At 38.8% G+C, this 24,818-nt stretch overlaps 2 protein-coding genes across 2 annotated transcripts; both read left to right on the top strand.

Annotated features, from left to right (window-relative positions):
• Positions 1-1,084: 1,084 nt before the first annotated feature.
• LOC131327971 (ATP-dependent Clp protease proteolytic subunit-related protein 1, chloroplastic) lies at positions 1,085-8,633 on the top strand. The gene is made up of 8 exons (XM_058361087.1): positions 1,085-1,378; positions 1,668-1,768; positions 2,276-2,506; positions 2,607-2,705; positions 2,973-3,062; positions 3,371-3,482; positions 8,000-8,061; positions 8,159-8,633. Exons 1-8 carry the CDS (start codon positions 1,204-1,206, stop codon positions 8,426-8,428), a joined length of 1,140 nt encoding a protein of 379 aa, XP_058217070.1. The 5' UTR covers positions 1,085-1,203; the 3' UTR covers positions 8,429-8,633.
• A 4,084-nt stretch (positions 8,634-12,717) lies between these two features.
• LOC131327569 (probable beta-D-xylosidase 5) lies at positions 12,718-24,707 on the top strand. Its single transcript, XM_058360721.1, is given in 12 exon segments — positions 12,718-12,940; positions 13,516-13,832; positions 13,834-13,929; positions 13,932-13,991; positions 15,229-15,312; positions 15,315-15,403; positions 15,509-15,606; positions 15,785-16,186; positions 16,189-16,522; positions 16,668-16,930; positions 22,715-22,734; positions 24,342-24,707. Coding segments are annotated over 12 exon segments (2,352 nt in total).
• The last annotated feature ends 111 nt before the right edge of the window (positions 24,708-24,818 follow it).

Below are 24,818 nucleotides of genomic sequence, written 5' to 3' on the forward strand. Positions count from 1 at the left end.
AACGCGAAAAAACTATGCATAAATAATCATGAAGGAGATGAGAAGATGGAACTCATGCATGCATTTGTAGCCTTAAAGCATCTTGTGGCCTCTACAAATTATGCAGGTGCCTTATTTGTTATAAATTTTGAAAAAAATCAACTAAATGAACCGGTCAATGATATAGGGATGGTTGTCCAAATAAGAATCTGGAAATTGATTAGATGAAAAAAAAATGCAAATTGTCCAAAAATGATTGAAAAATGCAATCTGTTAGTGGGACTTCCTTGCAATTTTATAGACCAGGTTTTTCACCCATGGGTATGATTGGAAAATGCAATTTGTTATCTTATCCCTTGGTATTTCAATCAAACAAGGAATTGAGATTGGTAATCACAATTCCATGATTTAATTCTTACACAACCAAACACCCACTTGGAATTACACTTGGGATTACTAACCCATCTTCTTACCAATCTCACCTCTTACTAATCCTATTTAATCCAATACACTTATCAAACGTGGCCTTAGTTCATAATCAAACTTAACAACCTCTACCTCCACATTGGTTATTTTTTCATCCCTAACCAAAAAACCCCCCACAATACACAATGCACATTTGTCCAATCATAAATGAGTTCCAATCACACACATGAACACACCAAATTATTCGTCTCGACGAGACGACTCCAATGTGAGGTGTTTTTGAATTATTGAGTTTTCAGTTTGGTTATCGGTAAAAGTTGTTAAGTTTGGTTATAGAATGTGTGAAATTTGGTTATTTGCTAAAGACTTGTAACTTTGCTTATTATAATATGGAGTATTTTTTAAGCATTATTGTTGAATTAGTTTATCCACACCCATTTGTTTATTACAGTGGGAATGCTCTTAGTAGGCAATCGGTAATATGTATCCATCTCACTAATATTACACTTTCACCGATATCAATATATTTTTTTAAATATTGATACATCTTTTACATATTATCCTTCGCCTTTAGGACTGTGGTTAGCATTTTCCCAATGCCCTGCTAAATTGTGAAGTATCAATTTTCTGAAAGCTTAAAATTGTTGGACAAGGCCCACAACAAGTCCTCCCAAATTCTCAACAAAGCCCAACCCAAACCCAAACCCAAACCCAAAACCCAGCCCTCCCTAACCATATCCCCAACCAGAAATGCACAAGATTCTCTAACTCTAGAGAGAGAGAGTCTCACTCTCTCCCATGGCGACCTCGCTTCTCTCTCCTCCATCCGCTCCACCCGCCGCGGCCTTCCGTTCCCCTTTCCTCCACGTTTCCAAGCTCTTCTTCGCGTCATCCCCCTCATCCACCGCCGCCTCTCGGAGATGTCGTCTCCGTCCTCCGATGGCGTCGGCCGAGGATCCCATCAACGAGAAACGTCAGTCCCTAAAACCCCCATCCCTTGTTTCCTTTCCGCTAATTTTACTCCTCTTTGAAATTTTCGAGACACAACTGCGTTTGGAGCCGCTCATTGCACAGGGGTCCACATGCATTTGACGGATTTGACTGCTCTGGATGCAGTTGTGTCGGGGGCTGTGTTTCTAGACTTTTTGAACTGAATAACTGTACATAGTAAAACTGGGGCAGAATCTTCTGGGTTTTTTTTTGTTCATTTTCTGTTTTTGCAATGATTATTTATCGCTATTTTTTCATTTTCTTCCTTGTAGCGACGGATGATGACAAGAAATCCTTTGAAAAACTTTATGGCCTTTCTCCTAAACAGTTGAACATGTTCATCAGTAGACAAAAATATGCCGCCAAACAGCCCGTAAGTGTCACAGGGGTTTACTTTCTTTACTTGCTGCTTCATTTTTGTTCCAATTTTAACTACTCAAAGTACATAGAAGAAGTACAACTTTTATTCTGCTTAGTCACTTTTTTTTAGGTGTGCGCTCCAACACAACTAGTCTTTTTGCCTAGAAAAAGTTTGAGGAGAAATATGAACATATGGTTAGCGGGGTGTGTCATTTTTCCATTGGTTATATGAATTTGCCGGGCGATTGGAGACTAGTTGCGTGTAGCCAGCCGTTAGAGCAAAAGGAGAAATGCTCTAGTCTTTGAAAGAGCTTGTTGGGCTTGTAAAAAGTGTGTTTGAATAGGCATTTTCCCTTAAAGGGCTAACATAGGGAGCCTGTTGAAGATGCTTACGCCCTCATATTTGTTACTGTATTTGCTAGTGCTTGCTCCTTACATCTCCAAATTGATTGAAATCTCACGGGCGACTACAACTAAGTATGCCTGATAGATCTTTATTCCTGGTATTGTATTTTTACAGGAAAACATCTCACAGCTTGACAATTTTGTCAATCATTCTGGAATGGCGATTGCATCAAGCATGAGTGACAGAGGACCTCCAAACAAAATCATGAATACCGCTGGGTCTAATGAACCTTGGCCTCCAATAGCAAGGGGTTGGGGACGCGTAAAATCTAAGGGAAGGCTCATGCCTGAAGCACCTGATTTGATGTCACATTTTTTTATGAAACGAGTTATCTACGTGGGGGATGTGAGCTACCTGCAACCTATACCTTTTTTTTTTTTTTTCTTTTAACGCGTCTACTTATCATTTGACTTTGTATTATCTTGATTATTTATGGTTGGTGCAGATATCGAGAGAAGAAACTGAGCATATAATTGCTCAGTTGTGGTGGTTGGATAATTATCAAAGGAAGCCTATATATATGTATCTACTTTCAGAGGGCGAGGTTAATACTTGAACGAATTGCATTTTACCCATTGTTTCTTCTGGTTTTTTAGTACTTTCATTCAAGCTGCGCCAAGAATGCAAATGTGAAGTTGCCTCTTTCCAGTAGATAGTTGGGAATGAATATAGTAAAGTTGCCTCCTTCTAAAAGCTTAAGCTACTATAGGATTAGGAAGGGGCAACATTATTTAACCACTCTCTTGATGTGTTCTGTTTGGAGATTGTATGCTTATCTGTATTGATTTTTATCTGCAATGAATTTTGCCAGGATGAAGACGACATTGAGTATGACGACGAGGAGCAACCTGGTTGGGCCGGGTCTGATTTAGACGGATTAGCCATTGCTAACTTCATGATGGTAAGGATTATTCTTATAAATTGCGTTATTTGTTGTAATGTTTTCCAGAGTTAATAATGTGTTCATAGAAATTCATGAAACGTGTTTCTAAGGAATAGGTCCTAGTTTCTACCTAGAAAATAGAAAGTAATATAGAAAAGGAGATATCCTTAAATGTATGAATCCAAAGTTAGCGTTACATATATAGAAAAGGAGAGTGCTCAATTCAGTCTCATGAGGTCCGGTCCGCCTTTAGCTTGTCTACTTGCTTATTTGTTTGTGCTATAACGATTCGCTGATTTTAATATTTTCTTTAACCATGTCTCAAGACGCGCAAATCGGAAATCATTACCATCAATATGGGTATGGCGGATGGTATTGCAGCATTGCTTTTATCTCTTGGAGTCAAGGGTCGCCGTGGCATTCAACGACACGCTCGCAGTATGATTCATTCCTCTCAAGCATTTTCAGATAATGCATAAAAGTTGTGCACTTTCATAGTATACTTCAAAATACACTGGGTATCCATGCTAATGTCTATCCGTGGCTTGCCAGCATGAAGTGAAAATTTTGGAATTTAACATGGGGTATGGTGTGCCTTGGGGATGAAATGTGTATTATCTAATATTTTGATAAGTTAGTGAGTTGCAAGTACTTCTCATGTTTACTAGGGCTATGGTGTGCCTTGGGGATGAAATGTGTATTATCTAATATTTGATAAGTTAGTGAGTTGCAAGTACTTCTCATGTTTACTAGGGCTACAAGAGTTGGAAGTATATTAGTATTTCTACTGTTCCACATTTGATTAACATGAGTTATAAAGCCCGCTTGTGGGTGGTATTGTTGGCAACATTACATTTTTGTGCTTCCTACGTGTTCTATACTAGTTCAAAATTTCTTAACCCAAAATGGGGATTCGTAGTCCATGTAGAATTTGGAGAAATTGTACAATTGTTATAATATATATGTAATTGTAATTCCTCTATTTTAGGAAGTCAAGCGTGTGAAATTTGAGATCGACTTTTTTTACATTGTGCGAAGTTCCTGAACCACTGTGGGAGCAACGTGTTCCTTCTTTTTGAAGAAACTCAAAAAATAAATTATTGATATAAAGGCTGGTCTGGAGTGTCCTTGAGAGTTTTGTTGTCGCGACATAGACTTATGGTCCTAGGCATTTGCTTGTAAAGGTAACAGAGAATACAAGTATACAACGAAAGAAAGTAAAAGCCCATAAACTAGATGGTGGAGCCGATGAGGAGAATTTGTGGGGTTGTTTAGAGACGAAATTTTAAAGAAGCAAGATAGGATTTGGAAGACTGTAGTGAGGAATTGGGGAGTGCGATGGCAGGCTGAGTAATGCATTAGAAGAGTATTGCAACAAGTCCTTGGAGAGTTGAATGTGAGAGATCTCACCTTCAGAGGTACGCGGTGGATTGACAAGGTCCAAGCCACAGTAAAAGCTAAAAAAGAGTCTTTAACCAGTAGCAGAAAGATAGAATTGTAGACAATTTTTATGAGTAATAATCGAGCCTGCAAGGTGGCTAAGAAAGCCGTGGGGAAGCTAAAGATGATATTGTTTGGATATGTTTGTGCGAAATTAGCTTGTAAGGATTGGGGAAGGATATTTACAGCTTGGCAAATGGAGAAAATAAAACAAGAGGCTTCAAGCGGGAATGAAGCCAAGAATATATGCAGTAGCGCAAATACTAAAGTTTGAAATCGCAAATGCGTTGCAAATGATGAAATCAAGCAATGGATTAGATGGTTTTCCTATAGAGGTATGGAAGAGCCTCGTGGTTGACAAAGCTGTTCAAAAAGAATATTCTAACTACAAAGGTACCTGATTAGTGGTGAAGGAGTATCTTAGTGTCCATATATATAACTAAAGAGGACATTCGAAGTTGTACTAATCACAGAGGTATCAACTTGATGAGTATATAACCAAGCTATGGAAAGAGTTGTTGAGCATCGCCTAAGAATGATGACGATATCAGAGAACCGGTTTGGGTTTATGTCACGCAGATCAACTGTAGAAGTAACCTACTTGATGAGAAAATTAGGCGGATATTATAGAAAGGACAAGAATGTCCTTCGCATGGTTTTCATAGATTTAGAGAAAAGCATATGATAAATTGTTACTTATCAAAGAAAAAAAATTGATAAACTGTTATATGGTGGGTCTTGGAGAGAAAGGATGTGTGGCACATTGATGTGGTTGTGGTTAAGGGTATGTGTAACTACTATTGGATCCTTAGTACAGGAAACAAGCAAATTCTCAGTCAGAGTAGGATTACACCCGGGGGCAGCCCTTTTTTCTATGTGGAAATGGAAATATTCCATAGCTTTTTGCCTTAAGTTATGGATGGAAATATTCATTAGCTTTTCGCCTTAGTTATGGATGGAAATATTCATTAGCTTTTCGCCTTAGTTATGGATGAATTTACTAGACATATTGAGGGTGCTATCCCATGATATATGTTGTCTCTGGATGATATTGTCTTAGTAGATGAAACTGCAAGAGAGGTTAATGCCAAATTAGAAGCATTGGAGTCTAGATTATTTAGGATTAGTAAGAGTAGAGCAGAGTGCATGTAATTTAAGTTTAGTGGTTAGTGAAAGTGCTAGTGTTGACTTGACAGAAAGACCTCTCGTAATCAAGAATTGTCGAGAACCGAGCCTTTAAGTATCTTAACTCAATTGTTAACGAGGATGGAGACATTAGAGAGGATGTGGCGCATAGAGCATATATTGATGGGTTAAGTGGTAGAATGCTGTAATCGTTTATAAAGATTAATACAAAAAACAAGTGGTAGAATGCTGTGGGAGTGTTGTGTGACCTCAAAATAGCCACAAAAGTTGAAGGATAAATTACCCTATCGTTATAAGGTTTACCATTTTCTATGTCACGAAGTCTTGGCTATTATAAACATGTGAGTAAAATGAGCGGAGCTGAAATGATAATGCTGAGATGAATGTGTGGTAAGACTTGGTGAGATAGAATTAGGAAAAAAACTTCACGGGATTTGAGGCGGTAATTTGAAAGACCTAGATTTCTTTGATATCATGGAACGCAATGTCCTCGATAGAAGTGATGGGAAAACGGATTCATATAGCCAGCCCCAATTGTTCAAGTTAGGCTGCGTTCTTTTACACTTATCTTAAAATAAGTTGGTTTGTCATTATTTGAATTTTTTTGGCATTTATTAGTTTTGCGCCAAACTTTTGTGGATTATTGATCCGTCTCAACGAGAGGAATTGGAAAAGTAAATTTTGATTACTTTTACCCAAGTATTTTGAGAAATAACCATTTTTTAGCAAAAGTGAAATAAGTGGTTATTTCCCAAAATATTTGGGTAAAAGTAATATTTTTTTAATTTTTCGATTTCTCTCGTCGAGACGAATCAATGATCCACGAAAGTTTGTCGCAAAACTAACAAATGCGAAAAATATTCAAATAATGACAAACCAACTTATTTTAAGATGAGTTTAAAAGAACCTTAGACTTGTTTCGGTTTGGTTGGTTTGTTTTGGTTATTCACCGACCCTTAGAATGTGCTTATGGGTTAGAAGTTTTCATTGAAATGTATTTTCTTTTTTGGGGTGGGGGGTGTGTGGAATTCTTGTTTCAATTACATCTATTAAGCCGGTGAAGGGCCGAAGGACTTAACCTTTGTAGCACGGACATGCGACATGATACGACACAACACTGACACTTCGACACGTAAGTTTTAAAAAATTGGAGGACGACACGACATGTTGGGGGACACGTAAAAAATATTTGTGCACTATTGTATGCATAAAATGCTCTTAATGGAAATGGGTGACACCATATGTATCTTAAATCCTACTTTCCATTACACCAGTCATAAAAACATTTCAGCAAAAAGCGTTTCATTATTTATGTCTTTAGAATTACCAAACCATTTGGAAAAAATAAGATTTCCGTAAGGTTTAATACTTTAATTTTAGTCTACTATTTCTGTTAACACCCTCGACTTGGTTGTGAGTATCCTGAGAGTTTTGTTCCAATGCCGTTGTCATTTCCAATTCCTTCTAGTCCCTTCGTCGTTTCCTTCCAACTGTCATCATTTCCTTCCAGTCACTGTAGCTGTTTTGGTCTCCAATTGGACTGTATTTTTGTTTAAGTTTGTCTCCAAGCTGCGTGCTGTTGCTGTTGCTGTTTTCGTCTCTGATTGGAGCTGGGAAGTGTAGGGCCAGATGGAAATTGAAAGGCCTTGTGTTGGGGATTGGGGTTTTAATTTTTATCATATTCCTACATGTGTATGGCAAGACGGGAAATACTCTTCACAGCTGTGTACAGTTTTTCTTTTTTTATCACTTCAGCTGTAAACTTTTAACGGAATTAAATGGGACTCTTCATTTTTCCTCTTCTTTATGGGTATGGTATGGGTGTGTATTACAGCAGTGAACTAAGAAAAATGAGCCAGATTATATTTTTGGTTGAATAGAGTTTGAGAGTCTTTCTGTTATTTTTTTTAAAAAATGAGTAAGAGGGAGACAAAGGGAAAAAAAAGAAAGAAAGAAACACAAGGATTATCGATTTTTGGGTAGATATAATCCTTGTATACGCTAAATTATGTTTGGAAGGGAATTCTCAATGCCTACTTTTTTAAGTTAACAATTTCAATCTTACTAAATATTCACGCTTTAAATAATATGAAATGTACTATAAAAATATGCATAGATGCTCCAAAACTTAGGAGCTTCTACGTACCACCACTCCCGCCCCTGCTTTGTGCAACTAAGGATGCTCCTGTCTGTATTTTCTTTTGTTTCCGCTCTTATGCTATTCTATTTGTCCAAAATGCATTTCGAGCCTCACCATATTTGCAAATTGCATTGTCCAATAGGTGTAGCCTGTGTACGCGTATGTGCAAGTGCTGGATAATATCTTCAAATTATTTATCTTCTGGGTCTTACTTTTTTCTATGTTGCAGCAACGTTGCGTCTGCCTGGAGTCAACAGGTCAAGTGGGCTTGCCACGGACATTTGGGAAACGGTCAATCTCTCTCTCTCTCTCTCTCTCTCTCTCTCTCTCTCTCTCTCTCTCTCTCTCTCTGTGTTTGTGTGTATGACTGCAGTGTTAATCAATTCAGGGTAAAGTAGTTGATTCATCCATGGAAATTTTCCTAGAGCTGTTATCAAGAGGAACTGGGAAGCCAATGATGGAGCTTTACAGAGACCTACATGAGCCAAAAGTATTCACTGCAAAAGAGGCAATTGACTATGGGCTTGCAGACAAGATAGTGGCAGCGCCGGACAGCCTTGCAGACCCTCCTAAAAAGAAGAGTCCGGAGGTAAGGAAAGAAAAGCTTGCAGCACGATTAGGTCGATTAGCAAAATTCCAAGCCAAAACTGTACCTTGAGGTGAATCTTGTTCTTTTGCCATCACTCCTTTATATTTGCACAATAGGGGGGAGCTGGTGGGGTTATATGCTGTGGTGCACTTCGGAAGTTTGTCATGTTAAATGATGTGTACGCGGGGAGTCTGAGAGGATGATACGTTTTGTATTCCTGCAATTGTTATTCCAGTCAAACCTAAAGGTTCTATGTAGGAAACATTTTACCATATTCCCCTTTCCAGAGTTGCAACTATCTGTTGGAAATAATTAATGTTCTCTTACAAGTGCGGATAGTCGTATACCCAAGTAGGCTTACAAACATGAGCACATCATGATCAAGTGCTTTCTATGTCGTATCAGACATTGCTATAGATAACCTTCTTTCTTTTTTTCTCGATTCTATTCTGCTCAAGCCTAGATATCTATGCTGCTATGCGTAACTAGCTAGGCACTTTTGGATTGATGTGGAATTTAAAATCTGCACTTTCTGGGTTTTATTGGTCTGTTTGTGCTAATGTAAAAAGCGTGCTGATAACGATTATTGGGATGGCAACAGGTAAAATATTGGTTGGGGTTTCTTCTTCTTCCATAATAGGCAACTGTTTACATATACTTTGTGTCGTAATAGGTAACTGTTTACATATACTCCATTTTTTTTTTTGAAAATCATATACTCCATTTAAGTACTCCAACATTGAAGATTCAGACATATTGCTGTATATGCACAATATGTGTGTGTGTGTGTATACATAGAGAGAAACTTATTCACGGAGAAGACAAAAACTCCTTATTCACGGAAAATCACTCACAACATGCCACATAACCTATTTTGGAAGACCCACCACTAATCTTTACCTCTCATCTAGGCCCTTTTCTCCCCTATTAATTTCCCCTATCCCCCTATTTGTAATGTCTGCCCTTCCTATCTCTCTACTGACCTTACTGCGATCACTGAACGACGACGCCACCCCAGATCACCGTCACCTCTCAGTCCTTCCCTCCCATAACCCCCCGCCAATCACCATTGCACTGCCATTTGCCTCCCTCTCTCTTCTCCATCCACCTGCACTACCTTTGCCATACCGCTTCCACAAAATACCCAAATAACTAGTTTTATTTGATCCGAAAACAGAAACAAAGAAACAGTTCTAAATTTGGTGTCTTACAACTTCCAATTTGTTGAACAGGCTTATAGCTCCCTGTTTTGCAAGAACTTTCTTTGGGTTTTGATTTGTGCTCTATATTGAATGAGAAAATGAGAAGTATAGATTCTATAAAGTTTCGAATTGAGTTTTTGGTTCCTCTGGACTGGTGGGAGTGGGCATCCAAACAAAGCTTTGTCCAGTCGACTTACCAAGAGGAAGGGGAGACATTGAATTTATTAGGTGAGAATGGGTCTAGATGAGAAGTGAATATTAGTGGTGGGTCTTCCCAACTAGGTGATGTGGCATAATGTGAGTGGAGTTCCGTGAGGAGTTTTTGCCTCTTCTATAATGACCCTTTTGTTGGACAGATAAGGGTTTGGATGGATAAGGAACAAGGGTGGATAAGAGGTGGATATGTTACAACGAGGGATTAGTTACTGGAAGGAGAATTAGCTTATACTTTTTGGTTTGAATAGTAGTTGATATGAGTGGATAAGATTAAGTGAATAAGAGTGGATAATATGATAAATTACGTGGTTGCCCTCGTTTAATTTGAGAATACAAAATGATTTGATGGGTAATTTGGTCTTTTTTCCCATTCGGATAAGTTAATCTTAGGATGGGAGGTGTTGTTAGCTAACACCCTTGGAGGGGGATAAGTTCTCCCTAGTGGCGGAGCCAATGTAGGCCCATCGGGGACACTAGCCTCCAGTGCATTTGTTTTGATATTAGTTACTTGAATCGAACTTGTTATTGCTTTTCATATAGTTCAACCAACTTGCCTACACATGCACATATAAAGGATATACTTTATTCAATAACTCAAAAGTAGGGGTGAGCAAAATAACCATGAAACCGTGAATCCAGTCCAAATCAGTCCAAACCGAATAATTTGGTTTGGTTTTTTAATGATGTGGTTAGGTATTGGTTTAAAAAAAATAAAAACCGTGTTAAATGGTTTGGTTTATGGATTTACGTTAATGGTTCTGGTTCCAAACCAATCCGAACCGTGTGATAGACACACACACATATAGTATATAATCTGTTTAGATATACTTAATAAACTTAATTTCCTTATCTAATACTCTATTCCACCATCCTATTCTTTTCTTTCACTTTCAATATTAATTTCCTAAACTTCCTATTCTTACAATTTCATTACGCTAAACATACATGGTTTGGGCTTAGTAAAGTGATTTCCTACTCTTTTATCTCGGTAACTTACTTTCTAATGTATTCTATTCTTATTTAGTTGATTGATGTTAGTGAGATTTGATGATTTTAATATATTAATTTCAATATAACTTTTAGTTTAAGTTATCTATGCAATTTTAAGTACTTAAAATAGTTTATAGTAATGATATCTCAATTTTAAACGAACCGTGGTTTAAAACCGAAACCAAACCGCCTTTGAATGGTTTGGATTGGTTTGGTTTTATGAATTTTATGGATTGGTTTGGTTCTCTAAATTCATAATCCGTAAGTAGTGGTTTGGTTATTGGATTACTATAAAACCAGACCAATCCGATCCATGCTCACCCCTACTCAAAAGTATGGTGAATATTAAAACATTATTTACTTTATTTAGGATTTGTAATAGCTGTGCTAGGGACAAAGAAAATACCCTTAAAGTGTATATGAACGGCTCAGATTCATTGTACAGTGAATTTGAGCCGTGCATGTACACTTTAAAGGTTTTTTCTTTGCCTATTTTCTTTGCACTTAGCATTTCTTTTTGTAATAAATGGGTGAACAAAACACTGCTCCAAAATTTGAAAACTCATTCGTTTCTCGTGATCTAACACGCAAGCCTAACTCCCATTCTTTCCTCGTGATGTGATATAACATGCAAGCCACTGATGCATATATTTGGCTACTCGGGTTGTCTTTGATCTTAGATTTAGTGCTACCTAGCTATTTAGTCCTTAATGTTCAAAGAAACTTATTACAGGCATAGCAAAAGGTATTAGATTTTCCTTCATGAGATAGAGACAGAGTACTTGCCTTGCCTTTGGTGGCAAAGTTGCCACGCTTGCTGGCGTGCTCTATGCTTTCAATTTCTTCCAAGATTGCTTGCACAAATCTCTCTCTCTCTCTCTCTCTCTCTCTCTCAATCAAAATGGGAATTGCGGCAGGCCCAGTCTTGCCAAGAATATGAAAGATCCATAGGCACTCACACTAAAAGCTACAAAGCTTCCGTTTTCTTTTGAAGCATCAAAACATCCGCACTGGACTCTCTAAAGACGCGTGTGCCATATGACCAAAAGTGATAAAAGTGGGGTTTCAAATCTTTTATCTCAAGAATTCGTTATTACAGAAAATGAATGAGTGCTTTATTAGATGAGTTGAAATTTATTTTAGAGTACCTGTTAAGTTATATAGGTACATAAATTACAAAGAGGATACTCTCTCTTTCTATCTCTCTCTCTCTCTCTCTCTCTCTCTCTCTCTCGGCTCTCTACTGTTATCTTGGGAGTTGAAGCATGTACTGGTATGGTGAAATTTTTTGCTATTTAACAATAATATTAAAAGGTCTAGGGGAAGGAAAAATGGATAAAGTTCTGTTAAAAAGACACTTCTAAAAAGGTTAATAAAAGAGCTGATGTACATGCTCTAAACAGTGATCGGAATACAATATATACTGAGAAGAAAATACATGGAGTATGGTGTGGATTTAATTTTTTGAATGATGAATGCACATCCATAATGAATTGGGGTCGGGTCAAGTTTTCCCTGACCAGTTTTGTCCAATTTTTTTTCATTCGGGCCGTCCAAAAGTGTTTTGGACGGCTCAGATTTGTTCGGTGTGTTTTGCATATTTCTTAATAAAAATTAATTTGAACAAATCTGGGCTATCCAAAACACTTTTGAACGGCTCCGATTCAAAAACTGGACGAAACTGGTCGGGAAGAGACTTGACCGGATCCGACTCCGAATGAATTAAATCCATCTTTAGTAATTCTAAATTACGATCCACGATACTTTTTTTCGGTACATAGCATTTTTCGGGCATCCTGTCTTAGTGTACAAGGCAACAATAATTGAAAGAAAATTTTTGAGTCTTGGATCAGCTTTTTAGTATAAAATAAATATACATTGCCAATGCATTCACTATTCCACACCAACAGAGAGGTGAAAAAACAAAGCTCTAGGCAACTTGAGGAAGTCATGAAACAGAAACAGCCTCTTCTGTTACCTCTGTTCTTCTCATTTTCCCTGTGCATCCCACAAACCACACACCAATATGCATGTGACAAGAATGATCCTGGTAACACAAACAAGTACTACCAATTTTGCAACACCTCTTTAACATATTCGGACCGGGCCAAGGACCTAGTCTCGCGCCTGACCCTAGACGAAAAGTCCCAGCATCTAGTGAACACGGCCAGTGGCGGAGGGACCATGGGACGAGCGGGGGCACGTGCCCCCACTCAATTTTTTTTTTAAATTGAAGATTTTAAAATATATTTTTTGTTTTTTATTTTTTTAATTGTATTTTATAAATTTACTTTTAATTTTTCTAAGGCATGTCGAATATCATTTCATTCTCAATTTTTTGTTTCATATATTTGAACATTGTCATTACACTAGCGAAATAAGATGTCTAATGAGAAAAATAGCCACCACTTACTATTTGAAACTCTCTAATGCATAATGTTCAAAATTCAAAAATGCCTAACCAATAGGTTATACGTTTTATACTTTAGCAATAGTATTAACAATGGGAGCGATATTGCTAAATATTTTGTATTGAATTACTTTCAGACTTGATCCGCTAAGACAATTCAAGCAATTCAATTGTTTTCATATTTTCTGTAATTTATATATTAATAAATATGTTAGGTTTTTCAATTCTTAGCACAAACGTTTTCATGTTGCTTAGTACAAATGTTTTTGGTTGAAATGTGTTTAAAAGATGCCCCCACTTACATAAATTTCTGGCTACGCCACTGAACACGGCCCGAGGAATTCCAAGGTTGGGCATACCCATGTACTAGTGGTGGTCTGAGGCCCTTCACGGGGTCTCAAACTCCGGCCTTGGTGTCCACTTCAACGCCACCGTGCCCGGTGCCACTAGTTTCCCAGCGGTGATTCTTTCGGCCGCTAGCTTTAATGCGTCGCCGTGGTACGAGATGGGTCGGGCCGTGTCGATAGAAGCCCGGGCCATGTACAACGTGGGCCTGGCCAGGCTCACGTTTTGGAGCCCAAACGTGAATGTGTTTCTGGACCCGCGGTGGGGTAGGGGCCAGGAGACCCCTGGAGAGGACCCTTTTGTGGTTTCAAAGATATGCTGTGAGTTATGTCAAGGGATTGCAGGACGTGGGACAGGAAGGGAGTTTTAATAGTGAGAAGCTTAAGGTTTCGAGTTGTTGTAAGCATTATATACTGCTTATGATGTTGATAATTGGAAAGGTGTTGATCGATTCCACTTTGATGCAAAGGTATGGTTGATGATCTATGATGTTACATAGATAATTTTACGATTACGTGGTTCCAAAGAATGCAAAATACCAAGCAACGGAGGATTGTCTCTCACGAAGTATCTATGTTTATTTGTCTTAATGCGTTAGACATTTGTACAATCATGCTTCGAGATTCATGTCACCCTCCTAATCAACTCTTTGCACTTTGGTCAAAATTATAACAATCAACTCTTTTGCACTTTGGTCAAAATTACAATGTCACCCTCCTAATCATCTATCATTAACTATGCTCGTGATATGTGAGGCTCATGTGGGGTGATTTTCAAGGGGTTTCTTTGAGCTATTAGGAAGTGGATCCTTTCCAGAGCGGATAGTCAAAATCTTGACCGTCCAATGTTGCAATTAATGGTCCAGATTTGCTCAGAGACTCTTTGATTCTTCTTACGAAGAGTTTGTGAGCAAATCTAAAACATTGATTTTCTAAATGTGCGGCCCATATTAGGACTGTTTTCTCCAGCTAAAACTTGAACCGGAAAGGATCTGAACCCCACATTATGTATCCAGTTCTGCCTATATTGATGTTCCGGTGCATTTCTAGCCAATGTATATCATGGAATGCACCAAAACACACAAAATTGGATACAGTGGATACTAGCTCATTTTTGTGTGCACGCCCATGAGGCTTCTTATAAGGTTCGCTAGTGATTACTAACTCTTTTATACATTAGCGTCTTCGAAAACCCAAACCCAAATGAATTACCTACATCACCTATTTACTGCCCATTTGGATGGAGTGATTTCATTAGAAAAAAGAAGGAAAGAGTTATGGTTTCTTAAGACATTACTCATTTGGATTGAACATTTTTGTAAGAAACGGAGAGACAAGTACATACAAAAAAGAAATGTTTTGATTAGCCATTCCCCTTTTTCATCCAATCTCACCAAAAATGGTGAGATTTGGAGGGAAATGACTTCCCTTTCTTTTCTCCTCCTTTCTCACCATCCAAAGGGGTCTGAAAGTCTTGGCCTAAGACTTCAGGATTTGCTCCCACCTAAAATTTTATAGGGATAAGTCGGAGCCCTTTCTTTTCTCCTCCGTTCTCACCATCCAAAGGGGTCTGAAAGTTTTGGCCCAAGACTTTAGGATTTGCTCCCACCTAAGGTCTTATAGAGATTAGTCCAAAATGCACGCGAGCTGTCCCAGGACACCTTGCATTACCAAAAACATCATTGAATTGTTTTTTTTTTTCCCCAGGTAACTCCACATGATCTAGAAGATACGTATCAGCCGCCATTCAAGAGCTGTGTGGAGGAAGGTCATGTCACTAGTGTCATGTGTTCTCCTACAACAGGGTAAATGGTATCCCCACTTGTGCTGACCCAAATCTGTTCAAAGGGATAATAATCAGGGATCAATGGAATCTAGATGGGTTTGTTCCTTTGGCTCCAAAACTTGTCAAACTTTTATATGCCTGTATACTTTTGTTTCTGTGGATTTGAAATTGAAAGTAGGAAATGCATATCTTTTGATTCAGGTATATTGTTTCTGATTGTGACTCTATTGAGGTCTACTATGATTACATACATTACACTGCTACACCAGAGGATGCAGTAGCCCTTGCCCTAAAAGCAAGTACTGTAAATGAGTGTTCATCGTGGATATGGTTAAGACCGAGTATCATTCTACTAAAAGTGGAAGCTAAAAGTATCAAAATAAAGCTTTCGAGTTATCGGCCTTTTTAACCTTATTTTAGTTGATTTTCCTTATGAATATACCATAGGCATAACTGACATACTAAACACCTATGCAGGTTTAAACATGAATTGTGGAAAGTATGCAGTTAAATTGAACAAAGTGGAAGAGTCCACTGTAGACCAAGCCTTGATATACAACTACATAGTGCTACTGAGGCTTGGTTTCTTTGATGGTGACCTCACCACCCTCCCATTCAGAAAACTCGGTCCGTCCGATATATGCACCGAGGATCATCAGAAGTTGGCAGTTGAAGCCGCGAAGCAGGGGATACTTTTGCTAGACAATAGAAGAGCTCTACCTTTATCCACAAACACCACCAAGACATTAGCCATCATAGGACCAAATGCCAATGCCACTGAAGTTATGATAAGCAACTACGCGGGCGTATCGTGTGGGTACACCAGCCCTTTACTAAGGTTACAAAAGTACATCCCAACGGTCACGTACGAACCGGGATGCACATTGGCTGTGGGGATGAGAGCGGACTTGTAGCGGCGGCGGGGGTGGATGCAATGGTGGTGGTGGCGGGGCTTGATCAGTCCATTGAAAAAGAAGGATTGGATAGAGTTAACTTGACATTGCCTTGATTTCAAGAGAAACTTGTGATGGATGTGGCTAATGCTACAAATGGATCTTTGATTTTGGTCATTATGTCAGCTGGTCCAACTGATGTGTCATTTGCAAGAAACAATAGCAAGATTGGGGCAATTTTATGGGTTGGGTACCCTGGTCAAGCTGGAGGGGATGCCATTGCTCAAGTCCTATTCGGGGACTATAATCCAGGTTCTCTCTCTCTCTCTCTCTCTCTCTCTCTCTCTCAAAAGAACCCACAAAGTGAGTCATAGAAAGCAGTACAACGATGCATTTTGTGATTCATTATGTGTTTCTAGAATTACTAATGTTCATAGTAAAATGCCATTGTTTTCCAGGTGGAAGATCCCTTTTACTTGGTACCCACAGGAGTACGCCGATGAGGTGCCGATGACTGACATGAACATGAGAGCTAATGCTACTCAAAACTTTCCAGGAAGAACATACCGATTCTACAATCGCAAATCGATATATGAATTTGGCCATGGTCTCAGCTACTCAACTTTCTCCAAATTCGTAACATCTGCTCCGTCAATTATAGTAATAAAACCTTTGTCAAAAAACCACCAAAACAACACTCTCTCCCCTGACTCCACTGGCCTTCAACCTTGTTAGTAATTTATTTTAATCCCCTGACTCCACTGGCCTTCAACTTTGTTAGTAATTTATTTTAATCAACGGGTATCTGTAATCTTAACGTGGGGAGATTAATGAGTATTTAATATCATGGAGCTCGTAATATAATTGAGATAAGGACGGGAGTGCAATTATAATTCTGTAGTGGGGTGAATTATAATTAGTGAAATAAAAAATAAAATCCTTGTGGGATTAAGTTTTCTTATTTACACTGGGAGCCCAGACTTATTACTCCTTAGGTCCCTATCGTAGCCCTATATATACACGTTATGCTCTCTAGGTCAGGATGAATGTTTTTCTATTATTCAGTAAATAGAGGCAGACTTAGAGAGAGCAAACAGATCACGAAAGAGTCCACACTTGGTTCGTGTTTTAGACGTGCAGGGAATACGATAGAAGATCGTAAGGTACGGTCGAGCAGTATTCGTGGTTTATAGCAAGACGTGCTATAACAAGTTCAACCAGCGTTCGTGTCGTAGGGAGTTGAGGTAGAACCCTAATTCCGCTTTATAGGGTTTTACAATTTTTGTTGTCTAATCTGTACACGTCATTACTGGGTCTTGGGGATTCAGTTTCCCAACAGTGGTATCAGAGCAGGCTGTAATCACGCGTATGAATTAAACAAGCCATGTTGTCCGTAGGTTATAGAGGATAGAACGTAGAACTGTGCTAACCCTTGTTTTGCAGCGTTCTTACCCAGCTATTATGGTCACATGATTTTTATTGGTTTTATGTGATTGGATCCCACGATAATTTTTTCGTGGTTATTGTTATTTATTGGGTACCACGATTATTTTTCGTGGTTGTAATAATTAACGTAGCATGTGTTATTTATTGGGTGCCACGATTATTTTTCGTGGTTGTAATAATTAACGTAACATGTGAACTCCAATGGAGGCATAAGATCGATATTTGTATGTTTCTTCGATTGTAAAAGCATTCGACGGTTATTCGGAGATCGAAGATGATAGATACAAAAGATTCAAGTTATTTGGCTCGCAACAGTTTTTTTTCCAGACTCGTAGGGTCTGATTGCAGGACTATTTCGACCCAGTAAACATTGGAATCAGAAAATCTGTTCTTCACGAAAGTTGTAGATAATTGAATTTCGAATCCAACCCAATTTGAATCACTTCAATTGGAGGTCAGATGAAGAAGATATGGCCAAAATACTGAAGGCTATGCAGTTTACGCGGGAATATGTTAAATCCGAAATTTCTTGCCTAAGCACGGTTGGATTTTGGTTTTCTTGATTGATTCAAACTATCTAAATCTTCTACACAAGTATAGCCGAAGGATTTCAAGTTTGGAAGGACTCCTTATTGCTTAAGGATTTCAAGATTGGAAGGATTCCTTGTTGCTCAAGGATTGCATCTTTGACCATAATAGTTGGGATGCATATTTTATTATGTTTCCTAAATTATGTTTATGCATGTTTCTATGATTGTTTGCATATGTGATAGTTTACCATATCGGAACAACATGGTAATATATGGCTTTTGACCTAGATCACGTTTTTTGCAAATTTAAAATTTTTGATAACCCTCACAAATTTTTTTTAAATAACTAAGTGGGAGAGGGAGTTTATTTTTATAAATTCCACGGTCTCCATTACTAGTATGTAGATGATGTAATTAATTTTGTGTGATGGTTTTAGAACCTTCCCCCCCATCGGGCAAAATTAATTATGCCCTCATCGGTACAGACTTCCTTAAAGGATAGGTCTATGATGATTGTTGTGTGAATTACTACACCATCTGAGGTAATTCATAACGGAACAATGGGTCATGGGGCTAGGTAATGGTATACACTTAGCTGTAAATAATAGTATCCTCACCATCTGAGTCACTATTATTATTTATAGGACCGAAGTTATATTGGCTATTTAATTTTGCTTGGCACGGTATAGTGTCTAGATAGTAAAATTAAAAGGTTGTGCCTATCTACACGAATGATAAAGAGTAGAGACTTCCCATCGAGGCATGCTCTTCACGGTGTGTAGGATTGCCAATGTTTTTCTTTTAACATGTGGTAGAGGGAACCAATATTAAAATGAAATTCAAAATTTTTATTGCCCTTCATAATTGATTGTTATGTTATTTGATTCTCAGATTCAAAAATGGGCTCTTTCAATCCACTTGCCATTATTCTCAAAGAAAATAAACTTACTGGACCAAACTACGTTGACTGGAAAAGAAACTTGAATATTGTGTTAACTGCTGAGGGCCACAAATATGTGCTTACTACGGCGTGCCCTCCTATACCTGAAGAAAATGCCACAGAACAGGAAGCAAAGCCTTATAAAGATTGGGTTAAGGCTGATGAGATGGCGCGGTGTTATATTTTGGCTTCTATGTCGAATATATTGCAACATCAGCATCAAGCTATGAAAACTGCTTCTGATATGATGCTGAACCTCAAAGAAATGTTTGGGGATCAGAATCGGGCAGCAAGGCTAGTTGCTATGAAAGAATTGGTGAGCATCACCCATGTTGAAGGGACCCCGGTTAGAGATCATGTTCTAAAGATGATAACTCTTCTTAATGAACTAGAGATCCTTGGAGCTGAAATTGATGGGGAAACCCAGATCGATTTCGTTCTCAACTCACTGCAGTCTGAGAGTTTTAAGCAGTTTCGCCTGACTTATTCTATGAACAAAATGCATTTATCTTTAGCAGAACTTCTTAAGGAACTCCAAGCAGCTGAGGGTCTTTTGGTTGCGAAGAAACCACCATCAATGCTAGTGGCTAAGAAGGCTTCTACTTCTAAGCCGAAAGGCGAGAAGAAGCAGAATAAGTCTCAGAAAAAGGTTGTGGAGGCAGTTCATGCGCCTCAAGGTGGAGTGAAAAAGCCTACGGGCAAGTGTTTTCACTGCAAGCAGAAAGGACACTGAAAGAAGGAATGTCCGATTTTTCTCAATAAAGTGAACAAACAAGGTAAATCTTTTTCACTAGTTGTTGAATCATGTTTAGCGGTGTTATCTACCAGTACCTGGTGTGTAGATACGGGAGCCACTAATCATGTTTGCAATTCATTGCAGGGGTTCCAGGAAACCAGAAGACTCAGTGATGAGGAGATTTATCTACATATGGGAAATGCTACGAGAGTGGCAGCAGTTGCAGTAGGAAATATTTTTTTAAATTTTAGTAGTAATAGGAGTTTAATTTTAAGAGATTGTCTTTATGTTCCTACTATTAGAAGAAACTTGGTTTCAGTTTCTAAGTTAATAAAGGATGGATATTTGGTTTATTTTAGTGACTCTGTGGTTATTAAGTTAAATAAACGTTTTATCTGTTCTGGTTCATTGGTGGATGATCTCTACATTATAAATCCTATATTTCCTACAGTGCAACTGCATGAATTGAATAACACTAATAATTTACCATGCAAGAGAAAAGAGCCTTCGAAATTGAACCAAACGTATCTTTGGCACTTACGTCTTGGTCATATTAATTTGAATAGGATTTCTAGACTGGTTAGAGATGGACCTTTAGGTTCATTAGAAGTTAAGGAACTTCCAGTCTGTGAATCATGTTTGGAAGGTAAGATGACCAAAAGGCCTTTTTCAGCAAAAGGATATAGAGCCAAAGAGCCGTTAGAATTGGTTCACTCTGATTTGTGTGGGCCTATGAATATCCAAGCTAGAGGTGGTTTTGAATACTTTGTCACTTTTATTGACGATTACTCAAGGTATGGATACATTTATTTGATGCACCGTAAGTCCGAATGCTTTGAGAAATTCAGGGAGTATAGGGCGGAAACGGAAAAGCGTTTGGGTAAATGTCTCAAGACACTACGATCTGATCGTGGTGGTGAATATCTCTTGGGAGAGTTTAGGGACTACTTGTCAGCTGAAGGGATTACATCCCAATTGTCAGCTCCAGGTATGCCACAACAAAATGGTGTAGCAGAGAGAAGGAATAGGACTCTTATGGATATGGTAAGATCAATGATGAGTTATTCAGATTTACCAATTTCGTTTTGGGGACATGCACTAGAAACAGCAGCGTATATTCTTAACTTGGTACCATCTAAGTCAGTACCATCTACACCCACAGAACTATGGATTGGGCGCAAACCTAGTCTCCAGCATGTTCGGGTTTGGGGTAGTCCAGCACATGTGCTGAATGGGAACGCAGATAAGTTGGAATCGAGAACAGAAGTTTGCTTGTTTGTGGGGTACCCTAGAGGAACAAGAGGTGGACTGTTTTATAGTCCTGCGGATAAGAAGGTCATTGTTAGCACTAATGCCCGGTTCTTAGAAGAGGACTATGTGATAGACCACAAACCCAGAAGTAAAATTGTTCTAGAAGAATTGAGAGGAGAGAGACCGGCACAAACTTCTTTACCACCAATAGTGCAGGAGGAAATGCCACAAGAGATATTTGTAAAGGCACCTATTGACACATCGGTACCTCGTCGTAGTGGGAGGGTTACTGTTCCACCCAGTCGGTATACGTTGTTGGGAGAGTTTTTTGAAATGATCTCTGATGATCAACATGCTGAACCCTGTAACTACAATGAGGCACTTCAAGATAAAGATAAAGATGTGGAACTTTGGCAAAAGGCTATGAAATCAGAGATGGAGTCTATGTACTCTAATCGGGTCTGGGATCTTGTAGAACCACCTGAAGGGATTAAACCCATTGGGTGCAAGTGGATCTATAAGAAGAAGAGAGGGGCGGACGGGAAGGTGCATACCTTCAAAGCTAGGCTTGTTGCGAAAGGGTATACTCAGAAAGAAGGGATCGATTATGAGGAAACTTTTTTGCCAGTAGCCATGCTTAAGTCCATTCGGATTCTCTTATCCATTGCGGCTCATCTCGATTACGAGATTTGGCAAATGGATGTAAAGACCGCGTTCCTTAATGGAAATCTGGATGAGTGTATCTATATGGTGCAACCAGATGGATTCATAGCAAAAGGTCAGGAGCACATGTTGTGCAAGCTTAAGAAGTCTATTTATGGGCTTAAGCAGGCATCTAGATCTTGGAACATTCGTTTTGATCAAGCAATCAAGTCTTTTGATTCTGATCAATGTCCGGATGAGTCATGTGTGTACAAGAAGCGCAACGGAAAAGTTGTAGTGTTTTTAGTACTATATGTCGATGATATCCTGCTCATCGGAAACGATGTGGGAGTGTTATCTTCAGTGAAAGTGTGGTTATCCGGCCAATTCGAAATGAAGGACTTGGGAGAAGCTGGTCATATCCTAGGGATTAAGCTTATACGAGATCGCAAGAATAGGATGTTGGGCTTATCACAAGCTACTTATATCGATGTCATTCTAGCCCGTTTTAGCATGCAAGATTCCAAGAAAGGGTTCCTCCCTTTTAGACTTGAATCAATCTATCCAAGGATCAGTGTCCTAAAACACCTGAAGAGATGGAGAAAATGAAGACAGTTCCTTATGCCTCGGCAGTAGGAAGCCTTATGTATGCTATGTTGTGTACTAGACTTGATATTTGCTTTGCCGTTGGCATGGTTAGCAGATTTCAGTCTAATCCAGGGCAAGAACATTGGACTGCAGTGAAACATATACTCAAGTATCTGAAAAGAACTAGAGATCATATGTTAATGTTCCAGTCAGATAGTCTGGTACCTCATGGGTACACAGACTCAGACTTCATGTCAGATAGGGATTCCAAAAAGTCTACCTCAGGATATGTGTTTACCTTGGGAGGTGGAGCTATAAGTTGGAGGAGTATCAAACAATCTTGCATTGCTGATTCTACCATGGAGGCAGAGTATGTGGCAGCTTCTAAAGCAGCCAAGGAGGTTGTTTGGCTTAGAAACTTTTTGTTGGATCTGGAAGTGGTCCCTTCAGTGCAATCAGCCATTACACTCTATTGTGACAATAGCGGTGCAGTTGCTAATTCGAAGGAGCCGAGGACTCACAAGAAGGGCAAACACATTGAGCGTAAGTATCATCTGATTCGAGAGATCGTACAGAGAGGTGATGTTGCTGTGACCAAGATTGCATCAGTGAATAACTGGCAGATCCTTTTACGAAGAGCTTACCAACTAAGACTTTTGATAGTCACGTAGAAGGAATGGGAATGAGATGCATGGCAGTATGGTTTTGAGTCTTAGTGGGAGTTTGTTAGGAGATTATGTAAAAGTTATGTTTTTATATGATGGATTAATATTTAATTATTAATCAGTTTTATCCATTTTTTATGAGAATCTTTTATGGGCAATATTTGCATGATAATTTTGTATATTGTGCATGTGTGTCTTTTATTCTACATAGTAGATAATCCAGTGTGTAGAGTACGGCTTACACACAGAAGATTGGATCATCGGTTCTTGTGGAATATAAGTTATGGTTCACAGTCTTAGATGGAATTTGACACACCATCGGTAGGACTGTAGCACAATATTTTAGTAGGTTTTTCTTGACTACAGGGAATGGTGTTAATTCCAACTCATTGTGCTAGTATACTTTGTGTGTATTGAACGGGACCGTATTGAGGTAATTGTCTTTATACTAACTTTATAAGACAATTGGAATCTCATGGTTATTATGAATGCTTATGCTCTTAATTCAAAGATAATTATTAGAAGTATATATTTAATGTTGTTGACTTTGATTCATTAAAGAGTGAGATCTTTGTACGGTCAATAGTCTCGGTGAATTGGGTAGCAACATTATGTATATGACAACTATTAATTATTAATGGAATCCACGTCCCGATAGGGATTGATGATACCCCTTGAGTAAGCTTATAAGTTTCGATTATGTCAAACCCTGCAGGTGGATATTTGTATCCGACATATCGAATAAGTTAAGCGGATAGTCTCAAGTTAAGATGTTGATTAAGTGGGAGATTGTTAGTAATTTATTTTAATCAACGGGTATCTGTAATCTTAACGTGGGGAGATTAATGAGTATTTAATATCATGGAGCTCGTAATATAATTGAGATAAGGACGGGAGTGCAATTATAATTTTGTAGTGGGGTGAATTATAATTAGTGAAATAAGAAATAGAATCCTGGTGGGATTAAGTTTTCTTATTTACACTGGGAGCCCAGACTTATTACTCCTTAGGTCCCTATCGTAGCCCTATATATACACGTTATGCTCTCTAGGTCAGGATGAATGTTTTTCTATTATTCAGTAAATAGAGGCAGGCTTAGAGAGAGCAAACAGATCACGAAAGAGTCCACACTTGGTTCGTGTTTTAGACGTGCAGGGAATACGATAGAAGATCGTAAGGTACGGTCGAGCAGTATTCGTGGTTTATAGCAAGACGTGCTATAACAAGTTCAACCAGCGTTCGTGTCGCAGGGAGTTGAGGTAGAACCCTAATTCCGCTTTATAGGGTTTTACAATTTTTGTTGTCTAATCTGTACGCGTCATTACTGGGTCTTGGGGATTCAGTTTCCCAACAAACCTAACAGTCAAGCCATTGACATTTCCTCAATAAGCTGCCTAAATCTACGATTTGAAATTGGTGTTGGGGTGAAGAATGGTGGTCCAGTGAATGGGACCCATGTCGTGCTGGTGTTTTGGAAACCGGCGAGTTCAGAGGGGGTTGTTGGGATGCCGAGCTTGGAGTTGGTTGGGTTTGAGAGGGTGGAGGTGAAGAGAGGGAAGACGGAGACAGTGAAGACGGAGTTGGATGTGTGTAAGAGGCTGAGTGTAATGGATTGAGATGGGAAGAGGAAGGTAGTTATTGGGCAGCATACACTTTTGATTGGGTCTTCTAGTGAAAGGCAAGTGAAGCACCACTTCAACATTAGGTAGGCAAATGAAGCACCGCTTCAACATTAGGTTGGCCCAAAGTGAAGGTGAAGTAGGGGGTGCCTTTCTCGTGTAATAGGTGTTTGGGAAAATTTCAAAAAAGCCTCTAATCTA

This window comes from Rhododendron vialii, chromosome 5a (genome assembly GCF_030253575.1).
Source record: "Rhododendron vialii isolate Sample 1 chromosome 5a, ASM3025357v1".
NCBI lineage: Eukaryota > Viridiplantae > Streptophyta > Magnoliopsida > Ericales > Ericaceae > Rhododendron > Rhododendron vialii.